General features: G+C 40.9%; 1 protein-coding gene across 1 annotated transcript; it reads left to right on the top strand.

Moving 5' to 3' along the window:
- The first annotated feature begins 3,611 nt into the window (after positions 1–3,611).
- Positions 3,612–22,891, top strand: PSMD5 (proteasome 26S subunit, non-ATPase 5). Its single transcript, XM_045840734.1, has 10 exons — positions 3,612–3,861; positions 9,487–9,631; positions 10,643–10,756; positions 11,202–11,330; positions 13,298–13,407; positions 15,161–15,303; positions 16,079–16,270; positions 18,169–18,278; positions 18,661–18,801; positions 22,182–22,891. The coding sequence occupies exons 1-10, from the start codon at positions 3,686–3,688 to the stop codon at positions 22,437–22,439; spliced, it is 1,518 nt and encodes a 505-aa protein (XP_045696690.1). The 5' UTR covers positions 3,612–3,685; the 3' UTR covers positions 22,440–22,891.
- The last annotated feature ends 523 nt before the right edge of the window (positions 22,892–23,414 follow it).

Genomic DNA, 23,414 nt, shown 5'->3' with positions numbered 1-23,414 from the left:
CAAACACGAGTGATGCACACTCTGCTGCTTTGCCCTCCCCACCTCACCCCCTCCTCCCAGGATGTCCCTTCTAATCCTCCTTGGTTTAGAACACTCTTGCCCCCAAGTGCTCTCTCCCTGTGGACTCCATCCTTCCAGGCCAGCTGCCCCAGCAGCCTTTCCCAGTTACTCCCACGCTCCTCTGTTCCCCTGAGGCACTGGGTACACACTTCTGCTGCAACATTTAATATCAAGTATGGGGAGCTGCAAACAAATAAGCAAAGTAGCAAGGGAATGACTGTGGCCCTTCAGGAATGCAGAGTCCACTGTTGTTGGGGTTTCTGATTTTTTAATCCAGTTTTTTTAATGTGAAATACCCCAATTTTTAAAGGATGGCATTGCTGGGCAGGAGAAGGGATTGAGTACACAAGGACACAAGTAAACTTTTCAAAACTAAGGGATCTGTTCTAAATTTTGATTGTGGTGGTAGTGACATTTTAATCAGTGAATTGTATGTAAGTAGTACCTTAAACAAAAAAGGGGTTGGGGGGATACTGGAAATTAATTCAAAATTGCTTTAAAACAGAAAAGTCAAACAAAACACATCTGTTGGCCAAATCTGGCCTGCATGCTGCCAGTTCACAGCTTCTGTGTTTATTTTAAATTACCTGTCCATTCCCTGGGACTATAATTTCTCAGAGGCATGATGCACTTCCTAGCAAAGTGTCTGACAAAGGAGTTAATAAATCAGTTGTGGCCCTAGTCTTATCATTTACATCATTAGCTGTGCAGATTCAGCAAGTTACCTAACCTCTCTGAACTGTTAGGGGAGGGGGTTGCTAAAGGATGGGCTAATAGAACTTCATAGGTCTAAAGGGAGGCTTAACAGTACTGGTTAATGTAAAAGTGCTTTGTAAAATGGAAGATCATGTCAGCATTTTCAGAGTAAGTACCCTCATGGCAACTACCAAGGTTAACTCAGAAAACCTCCATTTGTGATTGAAGAATTTAGCATCTAAGAAAAACAGAGTGAGTAAATGAGGCCAAGTGGTTTTAAGAAAACCTTTATATTCAAATTCCACTAAAATAAACCAAGACTCTGATCTTCTATACCTATTACATTAATAAGAATGACCATTTACCTTAGATTCTGAGATATGTTTTCCAGTTTAGCACAGGACTCCAAATGAAGCCTATTAAGTTTAGGCTTAATAAATGTTTGCTCAACAACTAGATGATCTATATCATGGCCACGTGGCTGGTTATTATAAGGATGGTCATGAAGAAGGTGATGCTGGGGCAACAGGGAAAGGATGGCAAGTGATGAATTGTTATTTGGAAGAAACCACCTCTCGGTTCACTTCTTCCTTCAAGTCAGGCACCTCGACTCTTTCCAAATTCGATTCCAAGGTTGGATTCCAAAAGTCCAATCCTGCATTTCTGGTTTTGGCAGATTCTCCAGTGATAGTAAGATTCTTAGTGCTACTGCCTGACAGTCCAGGCTCTTCCCCTGGAGGCTTCTCACCCTCTCTCTACCTGCGCCTCCTCCTAATAGGATTCAGACTCACACTCTTCTTCAGACTTATTCTGTATCCATCTCCTTCACCCACATTTCCTCTTTATTATGTAACTCCCTTCTCTTTCTTCAGAAAAGAGGTTTTATTTTGAAGATTCTCTTTATAGGTACACAATTTATGATAATCTCTTTTAAAGGCCAAACTTCCATCCAAGAAAGGATCCATATTAATTGCAGCATCAGTGAGGCCTCAAGCGGAGTATAAGACAGCACTCAGTTTCCTTAGGTTCATCTTTACTTCTGGTTCTAGGGACTTGTCTTCTTCCTCATCTACAGACTCTCATTATCACCAAAACTTGGAACTTTAGTAGCTCATTAATTTCATCTTCATCAATGTTGATGAATTTAAAGCCCATCTGTTTTTTTCACTAGCTTTTTTCAACATCTATAGAAAACATGCATAATCATTCATTCACATCGTCCCAAAGTTTCCACTAGGCTTTAGTAAGAACGGCTGGTTTTATATCATCCATCGCCTCTTTTATCACTACCAAAGTGTCAGCAATGTTGTTGTCATGTTACTTTAAAAGTAAGGCAAGGGGTTTTATTCAATACAGTCAGCAAAGTGGTCAGACATATGCTTGGGGCAATACCTCCTGAATGCTTCAAGTATTCCCTGATCCAAGACTGAAGATAGCTAGTGCCTTCCAGAGGGAGAAACACAGTATTACCTGAGCATGAGCAAAGAACAGTGAGTCTGGGTGACTGGGACAGATGTTCAAAATTAGCAACACTCTGAATTAAAGTTTTTTTTTTATTAAACAACACTGGGCTTAATAGATAAAACAATTATGAAAGCAAGCCAAAAAGAGGGCAGCAGTTAATGATACTCTGGGGTGTGATCGCCAGGAAACAGGAAGGTCTTTTTTTTTTTTTTTAACCTTCCAAGAGACACGTGGGTTTAGGATCTTTCTAAAGCAGCAGTGGTTTTTATCTTTTTGCCACTTGTGGCATTGGCACACACGCAGAGGAAAATCCTGTCCTTAGCTTCCTCTAAAATTTCCAGATTGTCTTTTTCCCTAAAAGTCTACTAAGGAATGCACTTCCCAAACAAGCTCACGTCCTTGGCATGGAAGACCGGTTGAGGCACATAGCTTTTAGCTCTCATCAGTTTCTGGAGTTGCTTGGAGTTACTTCGCTGCCAACTGGGTATTTAACGGTTCTTCCTCCCTCATCAACCCTGAATTTCGCAAACTGTAGTGATTTCTAAATTCTCAAGTCATCCCTCGTTCGCATGAAATTTATCTGGGTTGCCTTTCCCAGCGGGTTCCATCAGATGTATGTAATGCGTGTGGAATGGTTGCAGATGGCCTTCAGCATCAGAGGCCGTCACTCATCCCCACCCCCATGGTCTGGTCCAAAAAGGTTAACTCAGTCTCCATCTTCTTGATGTGTAGTCACGCGGAATGGGCAGCACCTAGAGGAAGGGGGAGAAACACTTCATGACGGCCTTCTTGTTTTTCTGAACGGTGCGCCGCAAGGTTGACTCACTGACGCCCCCAAAGGGTCTCATGTCGCTGTTACTCACGCTTTCTTCCAGCTTCTCAAGATTTTTCTCATCTTGCCTTCCAGAGGCTTGGCCCTACACCGCCTCTTGATACGTGCCTGAGCGGGGTTCAGGATGCCCATCACCTCGGTTCCACCTGGGGTGGCCTCAGCCGCCGCCCAGTCCTCAGCGGCCTCTGCCACTCCCGCCCTCGCCTCTGCGGAGAGCATGGCTTGAGAGCCAGGAGGCTGCTCGCAAAACCGCGTAACCTTCCGTGGGTCCTCACTCTCACTATTCCGCTTGCCAGGTATTTGACGAGCCTTCAAGCCCCGTGGGAAATATACAGGCCAACAGGAAAAGTACAAGTGCGTGACCAATTGAGCGGCGCCTCAGGTGTCGCCGGACAGCAACTCCACACTCACGAAGGATCGTCGGTTCGGCCCTAACAGACACACGTCTCACGAGTCTGGCAGTTCCAGAGCGCGCGCGGTCCGCCAGCTCCGCCCTGCTCCTGGAGGGTTTGCAGTCACAGCCCGAAATCCGGGAGAAGAGGCTGCTTGCGTCAGATCTCGCGAGACCTGGAGAGGCACGTCGGGAGCCGGGCGGGCGGCGGGCGGCGGGGCGAGCCCCTTCTCCTGCGGGGGATGATGGCGGCCCAGGTGCTGACACTATTGAGGGAGGTGTCGCGGCTGGAAGCGCCGCTGGAGGAGCTGCGCGCGCTCCAGTCGGTGCTGCAGGCGGTGCCGCTCAGCGAGCTCCGCGAGCACGCGGCGGAACTGCACCTTGGCCCGCTTTTCTCTCTGCTCAATGAGAACCAACGGTGAGAGGAGCCCACAGCTTGAGCGGGGTGGCGGGGGCGGGGAGAGACGCCCCTGAGTACGGAGACGGGGGGCGGACGGGATGAAGGCAGGGCTTTTCCAGTCTCAAAAGAAGGTTAAAAAAAAAAAAAAAGAAAAGCTGTCGTTTCTGAGGGAAGGACCCTAGGCTCAGAGGCAAAAGATGGGGTTCAAGTCCAGCTTGTGAGCTGTGCCCCTGACCCTCTCTTGGCCTCATTGCCTTCATTTTGAAATAGGAGTTGAGCGGGGAAAGCGAGGTTGCGCACCCACAGGGAGGAGGCCACGATCGTGTGTACAAGTGCTTGACTTTTTTCTTCTCTGAAGAAGGGGACCTATCGTAGCAATATGGCAAGATCCACTATTTTAGTTTCAATATTTTAGATCCAGTATTTTAGACTCACGTACCATTTGACCCAGTAATTCCTGTTATGGGAATTTAACATGCAGGTATACTTGCTCACAAAATGAATATACAAGAATATTCTAGCCCTGGCTGGAGTAGCTCAGTGGATTGAGCACAGGCTGCTAACCAAAGTGTCGCAGGTTTGACTCCCAGTCAGGGCACATGCCTGGGTTGCAGGCCATGACCCCCAGCAACCGCACATTGATGTTTCTCTATCTCCCTCCCTTCCCTCTCTAAAAATAAATAAATAAGATATTTAAAAAAAAAGAATATTCTAACAGAAGGTGACATAAGAAAACTAAAAACAACCTTAATATCTATTAACATGGGATTCTAGCCCTGGCTGGTGTGGCTCAGTGGATTGAGCATGCGCCAGGGAATCAAAGGGTTGCTGCTTGGATTCCCAGTCAGGGCACGTGCCTGGGTTGGGGGCCAGGTCCCCAGTAGGAGGTGCAGGAGAGGCAACCACACATTGATGTTTCTCCCTCTCTATTTCTCCTTCCCTTCCCCTCTCTCTAAAAATAAATAACATCTTTAAAAAGGGGGATTCTAGATAAGTTTTGACACATTACCATGTAACGCTATGCCGCTATTAGAAAAGTTGAGGTAGATCTCTATATGTGTCTATAGAGCTCTGTGTCGAATGAAAGAATTATAGGAGTTTATGATTGCGTTAGGAATAATTTTGGGGAAAAAAGGATTCCAATCCCCCCACACAGACACACACCCAGGCTATTGTAAATTGGGAATATCTGAAAGATAGAGCAGAAACTATTAATATGGAAGTGGGACTTAGAATGATAGGACAGGGACCTTTACTTTTCATTTCACGCACATTTGTAGTGTTTGACTAAAAAAATGTTGTATTTCATAATTTAGAAGTTAAAAAATATTTGTGATCCAGGAATTTCCTACTTGAAAAGAGAATGACTTACTGGATCCACAGTGCATCCTTTAGGAGGGTTTCTTGGCTCTGACCTAAGATTCCTCCCATTTTCATACATTTTCCTTTCACTAAATCCATTAGTTAACATTATTCAGGTCAGCTTGTAAAATATCTCTTGCTTGCCCTCTTTAATTCAGGCCTCTGTTTTCTCTGTGTTACATATGCTGCATTCGTCTGACCTGTCACCTCAAGGCTTCCTTTTCTAAGTGTGTCCTTCCCATGCTGCAACCACGGTGAACTTCTGGGCCCAGCTGGCTCACATCTTTCCTGCGGTTTCCCCGCTGCCTACAGTGTAAAGTCATGACTTCTTAGTCTGGCATTTGGACCAGCATGCTTTTCAGCCTCAACACATACTTTCCCTCTCCTCCTCAACACCTATTTCATCTCCTCCAGCTACCACTCTCTTCCCTTGAGCGTGACTTGGCGCTTTCCTAGCTTTGTTCCTGCCAGTTCTACCTGACATGCCCTCTCCGTATCTTAAATTCTCTCCATCCCTGACGGCCCAGGTGAAGTGCCATCCCCTCCAGAAAGTCTTTCCTGGTCACTCTGGTTGTCAGTGACTGGTCCTCAGATCTCCTGAAGGACATTATTGTTATTTCTGTTAATGATACTTGCCACCATTGCCTTATGTCACAGCTGCGTATGTGTTTATTTCAGGTTTGTAAATTCTTCAAAGGCGGGGCTGTATTTTGTCCACCTCTGTATCCCGTCTAGGGCTTAGCAGACAATACAATATATGCCCAATAGAAGATTAGACTCAGTAGTTTTGGAGTGACCACTTCTTCCAAACCTGTTTGTAATATGGATGAAGAGACTTTAAAGGTCACAATGTAAGTTAACACCAGAGATGCAGTAGGATCTGAAATGAAGGGCAGTCTGGAGAATAAGGTCCATGGGGGAGTTGGTTTGCTGAATGAATGAGCAGTGCTCTAGGAAACAATTTTAATGGAAATTGAAAGACAGGGTAATTCAAAACTGGGTACATACATAGTGCATACCAGCTGCAGTTGTGGAAGTAATTCTCTGCGTAGATTGACAATCCATGGGGATATTGCTATTATCCTGATTAACTCACACAGATTGCTATATACTGGTCAGTATCTGATCAAATGAATGTAAATCTAGAATCTTGATAGGAGGTTTTGTGAAAAATTAATTCCTAAGATTACTGCTTTACCACATGGAAGTCAAACAAAACTATTATAAGTTATTAACTCTTTGACTTCTTGGTACCAAAGGGCCACATGTGACCTGAAATTTGTGCATTATACATTTTAATGCACTGTTGCGAGCTGTCCTGCATGGTTTCAGGGACTGTAGCCTTTTGTCCCATGGCTAGGGCTGAGTGAAAAGGCCTTGGGGACATGAGCCACTAAGGAGACAGAACATTTCCTCCTGGCAGGACCATAGCCCCTGCCTCACTCACTTCCCCCTGCTTGGCCTGGGCAGATGACTGGTTAGCCAGTGTTGGGTAAGATCCCTCAAAGGAGGAGGGACAACCTAAGACAGGCACTGTTGCAAAGAGCTATCAGGGAAGGACTTAGGAGTCTTTAGAAAAGGGGCAGAAAGACACTCATCCCTTGGCTTTGTCATAGCCTGAGTCCTCAGTGTTTCTGCAAAAGTCTCCTAGTCTCTCGGCTGCTTTGCTCTCCCTGCCTGACTCTGCCTGGGAACCATGCCCAAGAGGCAGTTGCGACCTTGTACTGGAACAGATAGCTCCTGGGGGCGAATCTGGCCAGAGAAAGAATATACATGGTTTCCTTTGAGGTTTGTTCTGCCCTGTTGCTATGAAACAGCACCTGAGTTAAAGCCAACTCTGACCAGAGACAATCCCTGTTTTTTCTTCAACTATTATCTGTAAATGAAGTCGGTTTTTCATGACTGCAGCTTTTTAGGCACTGGGTGATGAGTTTTATGTGCATACTATGTATCTCTGAGCTGAACCCAATAAAAATGCAGGGAGGAAGGTGTTCAGGGCCTTTCTCCTTTGAGGGACTGGTCACTTTTCCTCCCCATACAGATCGTGCATTGGGCATTTTTATTCTCATCCGTGACGACCCAGGGGAGTTCTGTGGGTGGAGCCCCCCATCAACCTACTATTGGTTTTTTAAAAAAACAGATTTATTGAGCTATAATTTATATAAACGACATATAATAAAATGTACAGTTTGACAAGTTCTGACATCTATATACCCAAGAAACTGTCACCACAATCAAGATACTGAAGGTATCTCTCACCCCCACATTTCCTTGTGCCCCTTAGAAGTCCCTCTCCACTTCAGCCAGGCAACCACTTATCTGCATTCTATCACTATAGATGAGTTTTCCCTTGTTTTTTTTTTTTTCTTTACCATTTTATATAAATGGAGTCATATAGTATATATTCTTTAGTTTCTTTGACTCAGCATAATTATTCTAAGATTTATCAATGGAGTATGAAGGAATACTTCATCCCTTTTTGTTGCCAAGTAGTGGTCCATAGTACAGATCTACTACAATTTGTTTATCAGTTTCTCTGTTAATGAACATTTGCATGGTTTCCAGCTTGGGTATATCACAGATAATACTGCTATGAACATTTGTGTACAAGTCTTTACATAGGCGTGTTCTTTCTTTGCTCTTTGAGTAAATACCTAGGAATGGAGTGGCTGGATCATATGTTGGTGTATATTTAACTTTTTTTTTAAGAGTTTATTTATTTATTTTTAGAGAGGGAAGGGAGGGAGAAAGAGAGAGAGAGAGAAACATCAATGTGCAGTTGCTGGGGGCCGTGGCCTGCAACCTAGGCATGTGCCCTGACTGGGAATCGAACCTGCGACACTTTGGTTCTCAGCCCACACTCAATCCACTGAGCTATGCTAGCTAGGGCTAGGAGGGGAATTCTAACACATGCTGCAATGTGGATGAACTTTGAAAATATTGTACCAAGTGAAATAAGGCAGACACTATCCCATTTACGTGAGGTATGTGGGGTGGTGAAATTCACAGAGAGAAAGTAGAATGGTGGTTTCCAGGGGTTGAGGGAAAAGGAAAATAGGAAGTTTGTGTTTAATATCTAGAGTTTGTTTTAATGAAAGATGAGAAAATTCTGCAGCTGGATACTGGTGATGATTGCACAGCATTGTGAATATACTTAATGCCGCAGAACTGGGCATTTAAAAATGGTTAAAATAGTAAATGTTGTGGTATGTACAATTGCAATTTTTTTTTTTTTTTAAGGAAAAGAAACCCATTAGCATTAGCATTCTCTCCCCATTTCCTCTCTTATTCCCTCCCCCAGCTCCTGGCAGCCAGTGGTCTACTTTCTGTCTCTAGATTTGTCTCTTCTGGGCATTTCAAGGAAATAAAATCATCATCAAAAGGAAATCTTTGTGTCTCACTTCTTTCACTTTGCATATTTTCAAGGTTTATGTTGTAACATGCATCAGTATTTATTTCTTTTATGGCTCAATAGTATTTCATTTTGTGTGGCTATACCACATTTGTGTATTTAGTTGATACATCTGCTTTAGTTGTTACTTCTGCTTTAAAATCACTTTCTTGACTTGCCATGGCCTTCTGGAAAAAGGCAAAATTCCATAGCAGGACATAAAAGATCTATCAGAATCTGACTGCTGTGCATTTTTTCTATTTAATTTCTTGCCATTCATCTCTTTCCTTTTACCTTCTTCCCCCTTCTCTCCCATCCTGACCCCAGTCATACCAAGCACATGTGGTTCCTTGAGCATATTATACTGTCTCAGTCTTCTGTACCTTTTCATGTTCTATGGCTTTACCTGGAACACCCTTCTTCTCTTACTAACTCCCACTTTTTCCTAAAACTTTGCTCAGGTGTACCCTGTACCCTGCATTCTATACTGAGCTCCCACGGCTTCCAGCTCTAACCTAGCATTTATCTAACTGGACTATAGTTGCCTGCATCTTCCATTAGACTGAGTGCCTTGAGGTTGTAGAATGTATTATACCTTACCCTTCTTTATAGCCCCAACATATAGGTACTGAATAAATGTTTAATAAATATTTAATGTTAAACTAGAAACTGGTGGGGTTTTTTTATATTTCCAAGTTAAATTTTGGTTTATTTATGTATTTTTAATTTAATCTTTATTGTATTTGTTTTCATTACCCTTTAGTCTCCTTAGTAGCTGGCGTTTTGAACAATCTGTGTAAAGATCATCGTTGAACTAGGTGTCAGATATTACCAGGTTCCTTTCTACTTGGCAGGACATGAACTAATGTGGTCTTTCACGTCTCCTTTAGGGAACAGACTACTTTGTGTGTATCCATTCTGGAGAGGTTGCTCCAAGCTGTAGAGCCAGTTCACTTGGCCCGGAACCTCAGGGTTGACCTGCAGAAGGGACTGACACACCCTGATGATTCTGTAAAAATACTCACTCTATCCCAGGTATGAAGTTTTTCTAGCACATAGTAAGGGAACCAATACTTGGTGACTAGTGTTGGTTTCCTTATTGGCTGTACGCTAGGCTCTGTGCAGAGAGATGAAGAAATCATGATCTCTCTGTCCCTAGGGAGTTTGTAATCTATTCTAGTGTATGTAGCTATGACCAAGGGGATACAAGCTAAAGAAAGAAGTTCTACGGACCATTGGCATCATTCATTCATCAAATACTAAGTTACTTTTATATGCCAGACAATGTACCATGTGCTGTTAGAGCTACCAAGATAGGTAAAGCCTGTTTCTTTCCTTAAAGGAGTCCCTAGTCTAGAGAAAAAGATTGCCATATTAAGTCTTATTATAGTGACATGAATGAAGCTGTATTGAAAGGTCACTTAACCAAGAACCAAGACAGTAACTCTTACCACCCTGGTAATCAAAACATGTTACTATTTGAGTGAAGAATTACTGCTGAGAATGTTAGGAGCTGAGCAGCTAGTTTATCCAGTAGGTATTCAACTACTTTTTTTCCTTTTCTCCTCTAAAGTGTTCTTTCAACAAACTGGGGAAAGTATTTATTGTTTAGACATACTACAGATATTGTAGTATGTGCTTTACCTATTTAGTCTCATTTAATCTTCATTACTGTCTTGCATTTAAGTATGGTTATTCCCATTTTACAGACAATAAGTTAGGCTCAGAGAAGTTATTTAATTTGCCCAGGGTTTCAGTGTAGCTAAAAATGGATAGAACTAGGATTTTTATTGTTTGTACTCACTGAGGTTCTGAAGTCTTTACCCAGCCTTTTTTTTTTTTTTTCCCATTTTCTTTCAAAGATGTCACTATGCAATATGTGTGTTTGGCTTTAGTGAATTGGGGTCATTTGAAATTTTTAATGACTTGTCTTATAGTTGTACTCAGTAACTCTTAAAATAACTGCACAGGAAGGTAATTTGAGTATCATGTGTTTAGCTGTTGCCCTACCCTAGAAGAGCATTTCTGATTGTTTTTTTCTTTCAGGTCGGAAGAATTGTTGAAAATTCTGATGCTGTTACTGAGATTCTAAATAATCCTGAATTACTAAAACAAATCGTTTATTGTATTGGGGGAGAGAATCTATCTGTAGCTAAAGCGGTGAGTCAGCTAGAACCATCAGCTTAAATAAACATGCAGCGATACTGGTGTCCTAAAAGACAAAGGAGGCTCTCTGGATTGAGAGGTGAAGGTTTGGAAGGGATGATTTGTATAATTGAATTCACAGCTTTATATATAGGGCATCACATAAATAAATGGTGTCAAATAAGTACTGGTAAACCCCTTCTATTTTCTAGAATGCGCATATCTAAATTATCTGCCATAGGGCGTACATTGGTTACTTCCTAAGAAGCAAAACTTACGTAATTATTTTCTATTAGGAATACTGTGTATCTTTTCTAATTATAAATACTAGTAGCTAAAACATAGGGAATGCTCATTTTATAAGGTACATTCCATATGTTAATCTTCACATCAATCTTATGAAGTAGATATTAATATTTTGTATTTTTATGACTTAAGAGAGATTTTCTTTCTTTATAAGGCCATTAAATCCCTGTCAAGAATATCACTGACCCAAGCTGGACTGGAGGCTTTATTTGAAAGCAATCTGCTGGATGATTTGAAAACTGTAATGAAAACAAATGACATTGTTCGATACAGGGTCTATGAGGTAAGACAGAAAGCATACTTTCTGATGCCTATAATTCAAATGCAGTAAGAATTACTTTGGAAGGCAGTGTGGCTCATTTAACATGTATTTATTGAGTATATAGTCTGTGCTAGGCCCCATACTGAGTACTGGGGATATAGGGGTGAACTCCTCACCTAGTGCGTGAGACAGTGTTATAAAAATATGTATACTGCAGCCCTCACTGGGCGGCTCAGTTGGTTGGACTGTCATCCTGTACACTGAAAGATTGTAGGTTCTACTCCTGGTCAGGGCATATATATAGGTTGTGGGTTTGATCCCTGGTCAGGGTGCATATGGGAGGCAACTGATCGATGTTTCTCTCTCTCTGTCTCTCCACCCCACCCATTTCTCTCTCTTTAAAAAGAAGTCAATAAGCAGATCCTCAGGTGAGGATTAAAAAATGTATATATGTATACTGCTTTATTAATTACTATAATAGAGGAGATACCATTGAAACTAGACTTTGAGAAGCTTAGTTGTAGTAGTAAGAAGAAATGGTTTTGTTTGCACCAGCTTTGTACTGAGCACTGTGCTAAATCCTCACATGTATTGTTTTTAATTCTCACATTAAACCTTATACATCATTATCATAAACCTCACTATTGATGGAGTAATTAACCCAAGGCCACACAATTAGTAGGCTGTATATTAAACACAAGTCCTGTACAGTCTTTAATTTCTTCCTCAAAACACTTTATTACTTTGCTTGCCTCGATATCAAGCTATCCCAGTTTTTCCTCTGCCTCTCTCAATGTTTCTTCTCAGCCTCCTAGCTAGTTGTCCTCTGTTGAACTAGTAATTGTTGGGTTTGTGAAGGCAAAGTTCCAAGCCCTCTTCCCCCTGTAATCTGCATTCATTCCTAGGCAGTTTTATTCATCCCGGGACTTAAGATCTCACCTGTAACGGTGATGACTCTCAAATGTTAACGTCTAACCAGACCTCTCTTCTGAGCTCAGACGTTCATGTCCAACTGCTTACTCTCTCTCCCCCTTGGACATATTCTAGGCCCCTCACATCATGTTGAAACTAACCCCCCGGTCTTTTCCACCCACCTTATGCCCCTAATAAAAAACAGCAACAACTGAGCCCTGGCTGGCGTAGCTCAGTGGATTGAGCGCGGGCTGGGAACCAAAGTGTCCCAGGTTCGATTCCCAGCTAGGGTACATTCCTGGGTTGCAGGCCATAACCCCCAGCAACCGCACATTGATGTTTCTCTCTCTCTATCTCTATCTCCCTCCCTTCCCTCTCTAAAAATAAATAAAATCTTAAAAAAAAAATTCTTAAAAAAAAAAAAAAACAGCAACAACTAACTGGTTGTCTCATAGTCCATGTGGTCTGGTATTAGACCTCGAGCTCATTCTCTATGAGGCCTTGTTCTCCTGGCCACATCCCCTTTTAGTCATTAAGTTATGTCAGTTTTTCTTAAACACATGCACTTCTCTTCCTTGGCGTAGTCACCAGCATGCTAGTCCAAGCTGCCAGTGTCTCTCACTGGGACTACTGTATTTGCATCCAGGCTGGTCTCATTCATTGTTGTCACCACTAGTCTGTCTTCCCTTGCAGTCAGAAAGATCTTCAGAAATCCAGATCTGGTTCTGTCATGTCTCTGCTTGAAATCCTTCAGTGTCCTCTGTCTCCACTAAGCCCTCAGGACATACTTGGTAAATGAATGAGTAATGACTGACAGATAGAATACATGAATGATTTTTATAATCTGTTTGTTGTTTCTGATTCAGGCTTTTGTAAAAAGTGCAGATACAATGGAGTGTGTCTGCGACAAAGTAGTTTCTTACATGTTCAGTGAAATTTTCCTACTTATGGAGACAAATAATCCATTTTTAAAAATTCATTTATATGAAGTGCCTAATTCTGCATTTAACTTAAAATGAGATTAACACCTTTGGTGCAGTTTTATCTTTTCTGCTATTTCTGTTCTTTTCTTTCAGCTAATTGTGGAGATTTCTTCTGTGTCACCAGAATCTTTACACTACTGTACCGCCAGTGGATTGGTGACCCAGCTTCTCAGGGAACTGACTGGTGAGGATGTGCTGGTCAGGTATGTTGGCTGAGAGAGTTCTTAGAGTGAAATATCCTCCTTTGGAGGGCCAGGAAATAGTCTTGGGACTCATCGTCCCTAGTGCGGCTTGTGGTCAGGCTGCAGTCTCATAACAGATGTATGTCCTGAAGGAGGGGCCTTTAGAAAATTGCTCAAGTGGTATTGTGACAGCACACTGGAACTTAGCAAAGCCTGGTATGATGGCACAGCTACTTTTGAATGACTGTGTTCCCTGTCCTTAGGCATACATGCCTGCTCTTAAAAAGTTGCAATCACATGATAACTGCCGTTCTGCATTACTTTATGTACTCTTGTCCACACTTTTTGACATTGTTAAATAATAGCACTGTAGCATGATAGAAGAACATGGACTTATGAAAATGAGTAAGATTTGCAATTGCCTGCATCTCTACTTATTAGTTGTTTGATCTTGGACGAAGTATTATAACCATTTTGCACCTCAAGCTTCCTCAGCTAAATAGAATGATGATGAATTTATAAAGAAGATAATATGAGGATTAAGTGCATTTACCATAGAGACCAATACAATGGCTGACATAGGTCCTGAAAGAAATGCTAATTTTAGTCTTTTCACTCCCAGCCCTGTACCCCCAAGTCCCCTTTATATTCGTCAAATGTTTCCTTGTTGATATTCCACACAATTTACTGATACACCCTCACTGTTGAATACTTGGTGTGCTTCCAAGTATTTTGCTGTTGTGATAGCACTTATAGTTACCTTTGTGTGCACAGATTTTGTTTTCGTTATCTTAAATGATTTTCTGGTTGTCCCATGGGTTTGTTTTTTTTTTTAAGATTTTATTTATTTATTTTTAGAGAGGGAAGGGAAAGAGACAGAGAGAGAGAGAGAAAGAGAGAGAGAGAGAAACATCAGTGTGCGGTTGATGGGGGGCCGTGGCCTGCAACCTAGGCATGTGCCCTGACTGGGAATTGAACCTGCAATGCCTGGTTCACAGCCCACGCTCAATCCACTGAGCTATGCCAGCCAGGGCGTCCCATGTTCTTTAAATGTGACTGGAATTGTTGAACTCCTATGCATAAGGCAGTCACCAGTTACACTAATTCATAGCATTCCTAATAAGGAAATTATTTTGTTAGTTTTTTTAGCTCTGTATCAGATTTTATGACATAGGGGGAAAACCCTGCAAATAGTCACTTAAAATACCTTGGGAAAATTTGATCATGGTTGGATATTATGTGGTACCAGAGAATTATTGTTAATTTTGTAATATGTGGTAAGACATAATTATATTAGAAAATATTCATGTTTTTTAGAAATGTATACTAAACTGTGCAGAGATAAATGCCAAGAATTTAACATGATTCAGCAAAAAAAAAAAGTGAAATAAGTAAAGCAAAATTGAGATAACTGTATAGTCAGGATTATGGGTACCTGGGGGCTTACTGTTCTATTCTCTTTAGTGTATGTTTGACATTTCAAGATAAAATACAAGTTAAAAAAATAAAATCTCTTAGGAAGTAGCTATGGTATAGTAGAAACAAGTAAGTGGGTCTTACGTCAGAAAATCAAGATTTTAGTCTAAACTCTACCTTTTAATAAAAATGTGATTCTAGATAAGTTGCTACAATTTTCTCATCCTGAACTCTCATCTGAAAAGTAGAGCCAGGATTATTGGCCTTTCTGATTTGGTGGGAAGAGTTAAGTAAGATGACCTACCTGAAAACAATTTACAAACCATGCTAACTCCTATGCAAAATCTTGGCATTTCAGAGCCACCTGTGTAGAAATGGTGACATCATTGGCATATACTCATCATGGACGGCAGTACCTTGCTCAAGAAGGAGTAATTGATCAGATTTCTAATATAATTGTTGGGGCAGATTCAGACCCTTTCTCTAGCTTCTACTTGCCAGGTAAGAAATGTTGATGCCTGTGGAAGCGATGGTGCATGTTTTGTTTCTGAGTTATCCCTGTCGGGGGAGGCCAGGGGTTATCTCCTTTAGAGCTTATGCCCTTGAGATGACACCCAACCCCACCCAACCCATGAGGTGGAACCTGTTGCTCTGAGAGCCATGTGCTGTTGTCGATTCTGGTTTTCTGAAAGTACTGCTGTTTACAGCATCAGGATGGTTTCCTTTGCACCTCATCCAAAAGAAACATAAACAAAGACATGAGTAATGATATTGACAGTATATTCACAGATTCATCAAATCTCTGAGTTGTAATCTTTAGCTAATATAAGAACTACTCCAGCTATTCTGTTCAAAGACATGGTTGATTAGTTTTTCTTGAACACTTCCAGAAATTGGAGATTTTCTTTTATGAGGTAGCCTCGATTACTTTATTGTTGAAAATCTGTTTTAAAATTTCTTCCTAATAATGACTCCAAACTTACCTTCCTGTGATACATATCCACTGGTCTTTCTTTGTTCTCCCTCTTGCACGTGACGATGCTTCAGTGTTTGGACCCGGCTCCATTGACACCATGGGGTTCCTGTTCCCTCAGCACCACACATTTCGGGTCCTTCAGTAGTTCCTTATGGTCTGTCTGATTTCCAGGCAATACAGTACCATAGCCTTTCTTCTCCTCCTGGCCTGTAGTTTCTTACTGTCCCTATGAAAACACAGGACCCACAATTTATGCTGTCTTCTTCCCCTATTAAAATATATTTTTGTACATATCTCTAGGATTTGTGAAGTTTTTTGGAAACCTGGCTATCATGGATAGTCCTCAACAGATCTGTGAGCGTTATCCTGTTTTTGTGGAAAAAGTCTTTGAAATGACAGAAAGTCAGGACCCCACCATGATTGGCGTAGCAGTGGACACGATTGGAATCCTGGGGTCCAACGTCGAAGGAAAGCAGGTTTTACAGAAGACAGGTCGGTACGACTTGTTATGAGTTCATTGGCTGGTATATTAGTTACGTTATAGGAACTACTTTTACATATGGCAGTCTTTTTATCATGACCTTAGACTCATCTCTAAAAAGTTGTAATTATCAGTGAATTTTTTTAAACTTCGCTGGTCCAAACACCCTTTCCCCTCTGCATCTTCCTTGAACAGTATTCCTGGTACACAGATGATGGGCTGGACTCAGAAAGACCTGGGTTCATGTCCCAGTTCTAACACTGACTTAGCTTTTGGGTTTTATTTACTTCACTACTCTAGGCCTCATTTTCCTCTTTTTTAAAAAAAGAGTGTAACAATTACTTCTCAAGGTTGTGAATATTTAATGAAAAGCCAAATTTTTATATTTGTAATATGAAGGAAGAAGAAAAGTTTGTTGCAAGATACTATTGTTACAAACGATACTTTTATGAGCCCTGGCTGGCGTAGTTCAGTGGATTGAGCGCGGGCTGGGAACCAAAGTGTCCCAGGTTCGATTCCCAGCCAGGGTACATTTCTGGGTTGCAGGCCATAACCCCCAGCAACCACACATTGATGTTTCTCTCTCTCTCTCTCTCTATCTCCCTCCCTTCCCTCTCTAAAAATAAATAAATAAAATCTTTAAAAAAAATGATACTTTTATGGAACATCCATGAGTATCTTACAAGCACTATGAATTCCACACAAACAAATAATATGTAGCACTGTTAAAACTTGTACACTCTATGTTCAGAATTAATATGCTGTTGTGTAACACAACTAGTATCCTTGTTATATGTACCTTTCTAAGAACAGAATCCTGAAATCCTTCAAAGAACATATATTGTCATTCTCATTTTATAGATAAGGTAGCTGAAACTCAGAGAAGTTAAGAAAATTTTCTAAGATCATACAGTCTGTGGGGCAGCTGCTATTCAAATCCAGGCCCTTTGATTGCAAGTCCTCTACACTTTGACCTACATATGCTGTATTACTGTATTACACATATAAATACTTATGCTGTATTACACTTTGACCTACATATGCTGTATTGCATATAAATGTGTCTTGTGGGCTTCTCTCTTGGTCGCTGACTGTATGTTTATTTTTATGTTAGTTTAGACTGATGGGGTCACAGTGTATGAAAGCAAAGCATACTTTAAACATCTCATTGTTCACTTAGCACCCATTAAGCTGGCTATTATTAAAAAATAAAATAACAAGTGTTGACAAGGATGTGAGAAATATTATGTTACTTGTATTTTACCCTTGTGCATATCTGGTCGGAAGGTAAAGTGCTGCAGCCACTGTGGAAAACAGTGTGGCGGTTCCTCAGAAAATTAAACATAGAACTACCGTATGATCCAGCAATTCCACCTCCAGGTATATACCCAAAAGACTTGGAAACTGACTCCAATAGATACTTGTACACCTGTGCTCATTAATAGCTATTATTAACAATAGCCAAAAAGGGTATAAATAGCCCAAGTGTTCATTGATGGATGAAAGAATAAATAAAATGTGGTATATACATACAATGGAATGTTATTCAGCCTTAAAAGTGAATGAAATTCTCATACTTGCTATAACATGGAGAAACCACAAAGACATGCTAAGTGAAATAAGCAGACACAAAAGGATAAATGCTGTATAATTCCACTTACATGGTGTACCTAAAATAACTGGAGACAGAAGGTACAGGAAGTGAGAGGAACGGGGAGTTACTGTTGAACGAGTATGACTTTCGGTCTGAAACGACGAACAAGTCCTGGAGACCGATGGTGGTGATGGTCACACAACGACGTGAATGTGCTTGATGCCACTGAGCTGTGTGCCTAAAAATGGTTAAAATGGTAAATTTTATGTTACTTGTATTTTACAACAATGTAAGCAATCTCGTTGTCCTTCAAAGGAACTCGATTTGAACGCTTACTCACGAGAATAGGATATCAAGCAAAGAATGCCTCTACAGAGCTCAAAATTAGGTGTTTGGATGCAGTTTCATCTCTTCTTTATTTACCAGTAAGTAGCCTAGGAAATTAAGGAATGATAATGGGATATGTCTGGGAGAGTAAGTCTGTATGAGTTAACATAATACTGGTTAACTTAAAATGTTGACGAAATAAATGCCGTCTTTCTTACCCTTAGTAAAAGAGGGTGACCCTCTTTATATGACTAGTTACATTTTTAAAGTTAAAGTGGAAGCATAGAGTATTGGAACTGGAGCAGAGTCTAGAGACTCCTTAATCAGCCAGATCTAAAAACTGGGAAAATCTGGGCTGGGTTTGGGGAAAAATGCTCCGGACTTGGCAGAGATCACACAGCAAGTTAATGACAGGGTACCATCAGAACCCAGGTTTGCTGACTTCCAGACACCTTGAGATTTTTCTTTTCTGTCCCATAGCCTGAGCAGCAGACTGATGACCTCCTGAGGATGACAGAATCCTGGTTTTCTTCTTTAGCTCGGGACCCGTTGGAGCTCTTTCGTGGCATGAGTAATCAACCCTTTCCTGAATTACACTGTGCTGCCTTAAAAGTGCTCACGGTAGGCATCTTCTTTCCCACGGGTCCTTCTGGGGCTCTGCCGTTCCACACCTGAGTACTTGCAGTGAGCCAGGCCCTCTGCCCTGTCCCAGGAATACACTAGTGCATGGTGGTTTCTGGCCCCTGCTATTACTATAGACTAATGAGGGAGACAGATGTGTATGTAGATTGTTTAAGTAAATGGTATTAGATGCTGTGTCAGAGCACAGGGTGCTGTGGGATCACAGAATTAGTTCTAGATTCCTTATCTGCCATCAAGCAAGCCCTTACTGACCTAGGCTGGTCTTCCTGGGCCTTACTTTGAGCCATTCCCCTTCTGGCACTTACTGCTCTAGTAATTCCAGACTGTTTGCTTCATATCTCTGGGTGTTTGTGTGCTGTCTGTTTTCAACACTGTTCCCTGACTTTACCTGTTACCATCTTACTCATTTTCAAGGGCTAGCTCAACTATCCTCAGTAAGCTTTGCCCAAAACCACAGGCTGACCTAAGAAATGTTGGCTCTCATACTTTTTTTTTTAAGATTTAATTTATTGTCCTGGCTGATGTGGTTCAGTGGATTGAGCGTGGGCCTGTGAACCAAAGGGTCGCCAGTTTGATTCCCAGTCAGGGCACATGTGTGGGTTGTGGGCCAGGTCCCTGGTGGGGAGATGCATGAGAGGCAACCACACATTGGTGTTCCTCTCCCTCTTTTTCTCTTTCCCTTCCCTTCGCTAAAAAACAAAAAAACAAAAAACATTTTATTTATTTTTAGAGAGAGGGGAAGGGAGGGAGAAAGAGAGAGAGAAACATCAATGTGTGAGAGATAGAAATACATTGATCAGTTGCTTCTCTCACATCCACAACTGGGGACCCAACCTGCAACCCAGGCACATGTCCTGACCGGGAATTGAACCAGCAACTTTTAGGTTTGCAGGCTAGCACTCAGTCCACTGAGCCATACCCGCCAGGGCTTATACTTTGCATTTACTCATTCATTCGGCAAATATTGGTTGGGTTTCTTTTTTTTGTTTTGTTTTGTTATTGCTAGGTGCTAGGGATACAAGAGTAAACAAAATATACAAAGGTCTTCCTTTCATGTAACTCTCTGTCTTTTGAGGGACCCAGACAGTAAATATAATTGTACAGTTAATTAGATAATTATTAAGGGTTGTGATAAGGATTATACCTCTGTGTTCTGTTTATTACAGTATGTTGAAAATGTTCATTTACTGACCTGCCAAATAGAGTTTGTTGAGAATTGGAGCCATATCTGATTTAACCTTGTAACCCCAGCACTTAACCACGGTACCTGGGCTCATGAAAATATAGTCATCACTGTAGTAATCTCAAAAAGGGAATCTCAAGCAGCATGTTTTCTGACAGAGGCAGGGAATAAGAAGGTGGAGATGACAAGGAAGGAAAGACTTCCTGCAGGATGTGATATGAGGGGGAACCCCCAAAATACTGGAATTATCTCTGGAGGGTGGGCCCCTCCAGTACAGGCTTCCCCCATGGGGTGCATGTTCTAGGCCCCCGTCTGTGGCAGTGCACCGTCTGGCATTCTGAGAGCCTACGTTCGGCCTCAGTGAATTTTTTTTGAAGAGTCTTTCAACACGTTTGCCCATTTCATGATGGGTGATTTATGAGTGCACCTGCTCACACTGCACTCAGTGTTTAGCAGCTTTTAACCAAAAATGGCATGACCCCTGGCCCCACCCTCCCTATTCACCCCATCTTACCAGAGCAACTTTTTTTGTTGTTGTTTCCCGGGATGAAAAAAGTCCTCAAAGGGAGACGTTTTGCCAGTGTGGATGAGGTGAAACAAATGGCAGAGCAGAAGCGCTAAAAAGTATCAAAATCAAGGAGCGCAAAACTGTTCTGAGCAGTGGAAAAAATGTCTCGATAGGTGTATTGCATCAAATGGAGAGTACTTTGAAGGTGACTGAAGTTTAAACATGTAAGAGTAAATACACAATTTTTAATAAATTCTGGGATTTTTGGGGTGTTCCCCCCTTTTACATAATCTGGGTCTTGAAGGATACAACATCCCTGGCAACCTCAGGAAAATTGTCTTTAGGCTATTTCACCCATGCCAAAAGTCGCTGCGGAGCGCATTTTGGCTTCTGTCATGGTTATTTTCATTATTACATTATTGTCCCCCTCACTTTTCTACCTTATGTTCTACTTTTTGATGTAGTTGTTGTTACAGCTGTTTTTATTTCAGCCCACCCTTCATCCTCCACTATTGTTAACTAGCCTGATGTTTCCCAAACTTTAAGATCTTGTTAAAATGTAGGTTCTGATTCAGTGGTTCAGGGATGGAGCCTGAGATCTTGAACTTCAAACAAGCTCCCACGTGGTACTTCTGCTGCTGGTCTGCAGAACACATTTGGAGAGGAAGGAACTAAGCTATCAACTTGCTTGTTCCTTGTTCTTCATTAAAATGTAGTAGTGACATTTTTAAAAAACCATTCTAAAAGTTGCTTTTCATTATTTTAAAAATTGGAAAAGATTGAGAAGTAGATATTTTTAAACTCACATAAAATCATACCTGTTTGGTGTATTTCCTATTAGTAATAGTGTTAATGTTGATGGGTTGATGGATGGATGGATGAAATATTTCAAACATACAGTCATACTTTGCTACCTCTGCCTAATCCAGTTCCCTTTCCTATTTCCTGAATGTAATTACTATCATGAATTCAGCATTTACAAATGCACAAATCATTTTGTACTTTTACTATGTACATATATATCTTTAAACAAATTACAGTATTTTACATAAACTTTATAAATGGTATCATGTTTCTATCATCTTAGATACTATGTTTTTAGGATTTATCTGTACCAAAGAGGCAATTAGAAAGCCATTAGTATTTCACTGTAAAGCCACAATGTAAATAAAGATTTAGATAGTATCTGTTACAAATGATGCTATACAATGAACATTCTCAAAATACCATCTTAGGCATGTATGTAAGAGTTTCTTTAGGACAGTCTTTTCTGCCCTAGTTTTTGTCTTTATTTTCTGCTTTTATAATTATGCCATGTATATAATTTGAATCTATTTTTTTATATAACAGACTTGCCTTTTTTAATATTCTTAATTTTATTTAACTTTTTATTGCTATATACCATAATTTACCCATGCCCCACTATTACACATTTATGTTGTAACTGTCACACTGTTATGAACATCTTTGTATACAAAGGTTTTTTCCTAACCTTTAGATTATTTTCTTAAATTAGATTTCCTGGAGGGAATTTGCTTAGGCATAAAATTAACATTTTTAAGGTTCATGTTGCCAGATTTCTTTCTAAGGATTGAGCCGTTGCACTAACAAAGTTAATTTTTTTCTTAAGCCTCAGAGGAATTGTGTTCTTTCTGCCTTCCATTTCAGGCCATTGCAAACCAACCCTGGGCTCAGAAACTTATGTTTAACAGTCCAGGTTTTGTAGAGTATGTGATGGACCGGTCCGTGGAGCATGACAAAGCTTCAAAGGATGCCAAATATGAACTGGTGAAAGCATTAGCCAATTCTAAGACAGTTGCAGAAATCTTTGGGAACCCAAATTATTTGAGGCTCAGAACTTACCTGAGTGAAGGTCCATACTACGTGAAACCTGTTTCCACAACGGCAGTGGAAGGAGCTGAATGATTTCTTCTAGAGTCTAGACCATTTTTGGACCAAAACTTCTCCTAACGCATTTGACTCCCTCTGTATTTTTTAAAACGAAGACTTCTCTCCCCTCCAGAATTATCATGGACATTTGCTGTGTTCCTGCACTGAAGTACAGTGTGAAACCAAGAGAGCAGACAAACTTGGTTGTAATTGAAAGAGATGTTTTTTTGCTTTACTGTTTTGCAAGAAGATGGAAGTTTTGCTCTCCCAGAAAATTTCCGTGGATTTACTATCTTATTTTAAATCTGCTTCATCTAAAATGGAACTCAGTTGTTTCTCTTCATGATCTTTTTGTCCTTTCCCCCATTCTGATTCCATTTATAGAGTCTTGGATATAAGTATTCTTTGAAAATACTAATTATTAAGATCCCAAATAATATGGGATCTTAATATTATGTTCTCTAAGAATAAATACTTTTGATAAGGTCTCTTTTGATTTTTTTTGTTACTATACTTCCTTTGAAAACTAGACAGTAAACCTTTTAAAAATGTTTCTAGTATTCTTTGATGCTTTTTTGCTATTGATCAATGAATTTTACTCTGCTGTGGTTTTGGGGGAGGAGAGAGGATAACATGCCAACCCAGAAAGGTCCCCAAACTGTGTTTATTTATTGGTGGGTCATCATTTTTGAGGGTTTTGCTTTTAATTTTTCAAATCCATCAAGGCAATATGGAGTTGATCAGAGAGAGGGAAATGGACTCCTAATAACCAGAGTCAAACAGAGGGATGCTGTGTGTAAACCAGGATGCCCTCTCATCAGTTAGCAAAGGACGCATGCACTTCCTTTTCATGATCAAGAAGTGCTCTGGCCTATTTTCCAGTGCCCTGCTCTCTAAAGACACCAACCACCAATCCAGAGGCTTCTGCGTGAGAGTGCTATCAGAGTATGCCAGTTAAGAATCTAGAGATAGGTTTCTTTGAAGCCATGGTGACATTGATAAACCATCCCT

Source organism: Phyllostomus hastatus, unplaced genomic scaffold (genome assembly GCF_019186645.2).
Source record: "Phyllostomus hastatus isolate PE091 unplaced genomic scaffold, TTU_PhHast_1.1 phas_contig_34, whole genome shotgun sequence".
Taxonomy (NCBI): domain Eukaryota; kingdom Metazoa; phylum Chordata; class Mammalia; order Chiroptera; family Phyllostomidae; genus Phyllostomus; species Phyllostomus hastatus.
Note: the sequence above shows the minus strand (reverse complement) of the source record. Positions and strands in the feature narration are given on the sequence as shown.

What these genes read in the sequence shown, in the direction of transcription:
- PSMD5 (XM_045840734.1), top strand. Translation starts at nt 3,686, where the DNA reads ATGATGGCGGCCCAGGTGCTGACACTATTGAGGGAGGTGTCGCGGCTG. An exon ending in TTCGATACAGGGTCTATGAG is followed by an intron (nt 11,331 to 13,297) that starts GTAAGACAGAAA and finishes CTTTTCTTTCAG; the next exon opens with CTAATTGTGGAGATTTCTTC. An exon ending in GGTGAGGATGTGCTGGTCAG is followed by an intron (nt 13,408 to 15,160) that starts GTATGTTGGCTG and finishes TTGGCATTTCAG; the next exon opens with AGCCACCTGTGTAGAAATGG.